We start from the raw sequence: 5,437 nt of genomic DNA, 5'->3' as shown, positions 1-5,437 counted from the left end.
TTCTACATGCCTATGTGTAGCTAACTTCACCCTTGTTGGGATTTGATATAACCAAACCCATTCTCGTGTGTAAACACTAAGAAATCAATCTAAGTTGTTATTTAGTTTTATTGTTCTATTTTTGTGCATAATGCTTATTATGACTTGATCACCCTTAACTTGAACTTGAGGTTTTTAAGAGCTTGAGAAATGATTTTAAACCTTTGACTTGAAATAGAGCAGCTAATGGTGCTTATTGCTAGAGATAGAGTAAATTCCATTGGTCTTTCTTAAGCTCTGGTTTTTAAAGCTGGTTTCTTGGTTAAACTATGCAAGAGATTGATAGTTTAAGATAGCGACTTAGATGCCAACTTGTAAGAGATTAGGGTTGGTTACTTTTGAGAGTGATTGATAAATTCTGAATAATAACTATTGTGAGCTTAGTGATAAACATGAGTGAAAGGTTTAGTGAAGTCAAACCCCAACATTTATTAATATTGCATTAAAATCAAGTTTTTCACTCTAAGTGTTTACCAAAATACCAAAAATATTTCTTATTATTTTCTTACATTATTTACTACAAGAAATTGCACTCTTATTGCTTTCCGATAGCTTAATTAGTATAACAAGTGAATTTGTAAAGTGTTGTGCAAGTCCCTTGGGAGACGATACTCATACTTTCATTGAACTACTTATACGATTTGGTATACTTGCCAAAGGAGATAACAAGTTTCTGGCACCATTGCCGGGGACTTGCGTCTCAATACTTAGGCAAAGTCACTTGGATTACTAATCTAGGCTTTGATTCATTTATTCTTTTACGTTTTGCAGTTATTCTATTCCTTTTCTTTTAATTCATTGCATCTGTGTTTCTGACTCTTTGTTGTAGCTTTGTGATTTTGGTTTATGTGAGGTACTATTCTTGCTAGTGATTTAGCCTATGATCCAGAAATTAAGAAAACAGCTAGGAGGAACAGGGGAGCAGTAAGGAAGCAAATGTAACTAGCCAAGTAGACACAACACAAAGAGGCTACTTCATCCTCTCTAAATCCTTCTTTATCTAAAATCTTAGAGGAAGCAGAAATGGCAGAGGAAAGACCAAGAATTACTCTTGGTGATCATGTAGCTGCTAATAGTACTACTAATTTTTCCAGCATTGCCACTCCTGCAATCATTGCCACTAATTTTGAGATTAAGCCAACACTGTTGAATCTGATTCAGAATAATCAATATGCGGGCCTTGATCATGAGGACCCATATTTACATCTCCATACTTTTATTGAGCTTTGTGGCACAATGAAGATACATCAAGTTCCTGAAGATGTGATTTGGATAAAGTTGTTTCCTTTCTCACTACTTGGGAAAGCTAAGATGTGGCTCAATGCTTTACCACATCAAAGCTTAACCAGGTGGTCTGATATAGAGACAAAGTTCTTAGCAAGATTCTTCCCTCTTGCTAAGATCAATCAAGCAAAGAGTGAGATTGTCACATTCTTGCAAAAGCAAGATGAACTTCTTTCCAAGGCTTGGGAGAGATACAAATCCTTATTGAGGAGATGTCCAAGTCATGGATTTGATGACCTTACTTAGGTTAAAATTTTTCTGGGAGGATTGCAGCCACGGGTGAAAATTCTATTGGATGCCTCAACCGGAGGTAGCATGCGTTTTAAAACACTAGAGGGGGCTATAGAGTTGATTGATGCTATGGCAGCAAATGATTATGATTTACCAGCTGAAAGGGAGTCAAGACAAAAAAGAGGAATTCTAGAGTTGGGATCTCAAGATGCTTTATTAGCTCAAAATAAGCTCTTGTCCTAGCAAATTGAGGCTCTTACCAAGCAAGTTGCTCGGATTCCACAAGAACTACAATCCACTCAACAAGTTCTAAGTTGTGATCTTTGTGGGTTGAATCATCCTCACGGGAAGTGCATTGATACTTTCCCATCTCATGGAGAAGAGGTGAATTACATGGGGAATCAAGCTCGACAAGGAGGAAATTATGGTAGTAATTATGGGAAGAATTGGCAATCACACCCTAGCACAGGGTGGAACCAGAATAATATTGCTCAGTCTAGTAGACCTCCTATGCAAAGGCCCAACTTGTATGAAAGGCAGTCTAAACTAGAAGGAACATTGAACCAGTTCATGCAAGTCTCAATCTCTAACCACAAGAGTACTGAAGCATCTATAAAGAATCTGGAGATTCAAATGGGGCAATTGGCCAAACAATTGGCTGAAAATTCTAGTGGAAATTTTTCAGCTAATACTCACACTAATCCAAAGGAGAATTGTAGTGCAATTACAACAAGAGGTGGTAAGAGATTGGGTGTTTTGGAGGATGAGGAAGAGAAACAGGAAAAAGAGGCAAAAATGAGAGAAGGAAGTGGAGAAAATAATGGAAAAAAAATGTAAAAGAGAATGTCATAGAGGGAAAAGAGTTGGTTGAGGAAGTTGTTGTTAAAAAATCAAAGAGCCAACTAACAAGAGAATTGAAGATGAAATCCAAGGTGTCTAGTACCAAGGATGTGCCATATCCCCAAGCCCCAAGTAAGAAGGATAAGGAGAAGCAATTTGCACGCTTCATGGAGCTTTTTAAAAAGCTTCAGATCAACATTCCATTCTCAGAGGCATTGGAGCAAATGCCCATTTATGCAAAATTCATGAAAGACCTCTTGACCAAGAAGATAAAGTTCATTGAGCAAGACATCATTGAGTTGGAAGCGGGGTGTAGTGCCATAATTCAAAAAAACTTACCTCCCAAGTTCAAAGACCCTGGAAGCTTTACAATTTCAATCACTATTGGGGACCTATCGGTTGGAAGAGCACTGCTAGACTTGGGTGCAAGCATTAACCTCATGACCTTGTCTATGTTAGATAGAGTTGTCCAAGTGATAGTAAAACTGACATGCATGACTTTGCAACTAGTCGACCGATTTATCAAGTACCCTTATGGTGTGATTGAGAACATGCTAGTTAAAGTTGACAAATTCACATTTCCAGCTGATTTTGTGATTTTGGACATGGAAGAGGACTCTGATGTTCCTATTATCTTGGGGAGGCCATTTATGAAGACTGCACGAGAAATCATTGATGTAGGGGACGGTGAATTTAAATTGAGGGTCCGAGATGAGGTGATCACTTTCAATGAATTCGAAGCCATGACCTATCCGAATGATAAGGTTTTTTGTTTCCGAATGGATGTGTTGGATGAGGTAGTGTGTGAGGCTGCAAAGAAGCTAAAAAAATCAGTTCCAAATGATGTAATCCACTTAAAGTCGTTTCCATTCTCACTACTTGGGAAAGCTAAATTGTGGCTCAATGCTTATGAGTCAACTAAGCATTACAAGGAAAGGGTGAAGTTGTATCATGGACAAAAGATCTTAAAACGAGAGTTTTAGCCGGGACAACTTGTGCTCCTTTACAACTCTCGGTTGAGACTATTTCCAGGGAAGCTGAAGTCAAAGTGGTCGGGGCCATTCAGAGTTAAGCAAGTTAGGCCTCATGGAGCAATACCAGTGGAGGATCTTGCCTCCAAAGAGAGCTAGATGGTAAATGGCCAAAGACTCAAACTCTACCTAGATGGTGAAATTGAGCGAGTTGATTCCACCATTGAATTTAAAAAACCCTTGAAGTCTTGGCTTGTCAAGCTAGTGACATAAAACGAGTGCTTTATGGGAGGCAACCCATCATTCCTAATCCAAAAACAAGTTAGCATGCCTTTCATTTCAGTTATTTTGTCTTAATGTGTTTTAGGTGTAGGTACATGGTTAATCATTGTGTTTGCTTCTTAGTTGAGAAAGTATTGTGATTGAGATGGCTTGGGAACTTCATGTTGAGCTATACTTGAAAAGTTTGAAAATTTTGCAGTAAATTTGAAATTCACGCTCAACATGAAGTTCCAAGCTAAGCTATATCAGTGTAGAGGAAGAAAAATTCTCTGGAAGTGTCATGCTGAGCCTCAGTTTCACGGTGAGCCTCTAAAATTGAACTGGAAAACTGGGAGTTCTCTCTAGAACTCCCACGCTAAGCCTTGAATCCACGCTCAACATAAACGTGACAAGGAATTTGGGCTCCCGGAGCTCCCACGCTAAGCCCCAGAACCCACGCTTAGCCTGGGAGTCACTTTTCACAATAAAAGCTCTCACTCTCACTCCAGAAGCCCATTCTTTTCCTTTACCCCTATTTAACCTCTCACAATCACTCTCAAAACCTAGGTTACATTCTTCTCCTTCTCGAGTTCGTGCTTGCTCTTGGTGTGGGTAGTGCTACATTTCTCTTTTCTTGTTCACTAAAGGCTCGAAGGTAAGTCTTTTTCCCCCAACCTTGTGTGCTTCCTTCCATTGTATGCTTCTTGGTTCATATTCTTATCTCTCCATTCTTCTAATCCCCCTACCCATTTTCGTGCAAGCATTTGTATCTCTTGGGTTTTTCTTCTTGTTGCATTGCTTTGTTCATTGTTGTGTGTTTGCACATATGTGGTTCATGTCTCTGTAATTTGTCTTTTTAAACCCTTTGTTGTAGCTTATTTTGCTCATGTAGCATGGCTAGGGGGCCATGACCAACAGTAAAGAGAGGAGGTGATGCAATTGATGATGATGAGGAGTCTAAGGATGAGGAAGCTAGTGAGGAGGATGATGGTGAAGAAGAGTATAAGGAGGAAAACTAAGTTGTTTCACTTTGGAAAACAATGTTTTGTTATTTTGTTCTGTTATTTTGCTTTGTTATCCTACTGTTTTCTACTTTATTATGTTAATTAGTAGTAAACTTTGCATGTGTACATATTTCAATGATTCTGACTGTGTGGTTTTAATGCTTTTTGAAAACTGGAAAATCAAAAATCAGGTGTGCATGTATCCCTTAGTGAACAAGGGTATTTTAAGACACAAGACCAAATATGTTTGTGGTTGCACTCTAGGGATGATTAGTGATAGTGTGTGATAGTTACTTTTGTGGTTAATGATTGTGGCATGATACTTTTAAAAAATTTTGAACACCTTTATTAACCCATGTGAGTTTTAGTCCCTCTTGCTGTAAGAGTGTTACCATCTAATTTCATGCGGTTGATTTTTCTTGAGTCTCTTTTGAGTTTGCATAACATATGTTGTTTAGAGAAGATCAAGGCAATTTTTCCTGTAAATTTGAGCCACTTGACCAAAACACCAACCTAACAGAAAAGTGAATCCATTGCACCCTACTTTGAGCCAAATAGTGAATTCATTGAAATCCTTGAAGCCCTTAAGAAAAACAAAATTCTCCCACACCTTAGGAATAGGAGAGCAGTCAAATTGATCATAAGGGAAGAAAAGTCTTAAGTTTGGGGTATTTTGGGGTGATCATTGTTGCTGAGCATATTGATGAATGTACATGTTATGGTTGTACCACTGTGGCCATTAGTTAGCTATTATTCAGTTTCAAATATATATAAATAAATAAAAACAAAACAAAATCAAAAGAAAAA

At 38.1% G+C, this 5,437-nt stretch overlaps 1 protein-coding gene across 1 annotated transcript; it reads left to right on the top strand.

Moving 5' to 3' along the window:
• Positions 1-2,474: 2,474 nt before the first annotated feature.
• Positions 2,475-3,377, top strand: LOC109806353 (uncharacterized). The gene has a single exon (XM_020368724.1). It carries the CDS (start codon positions 2,475-2,477, stop codon positions 3,375-3,377), a length of 903 nt encoding a protein of 300 aa, XP_020224313.1.
• The last annotated feature ends 2,060 nt before the right edge of the window (positions 3,378-5,437 follow it).

This window comes from Cajanus cajan, chromosome 5, assembly GCF_000230855.2.
Source record: "Cajanus cajan strain Asha chromosome 5, NIPB_CcT2T_4, whole genome shotgun sequence".
NCBI lineage: Eukaryota > Viridiplantae > Streptophyta > Magnoliopsida > Fabales > Fabaceae > Cajanus > Cajanus cajan.
Note: the sequence above shows the minus strand (reverse complement) of the source record. Positions and strands in the feature narration are given on the sequence as shown.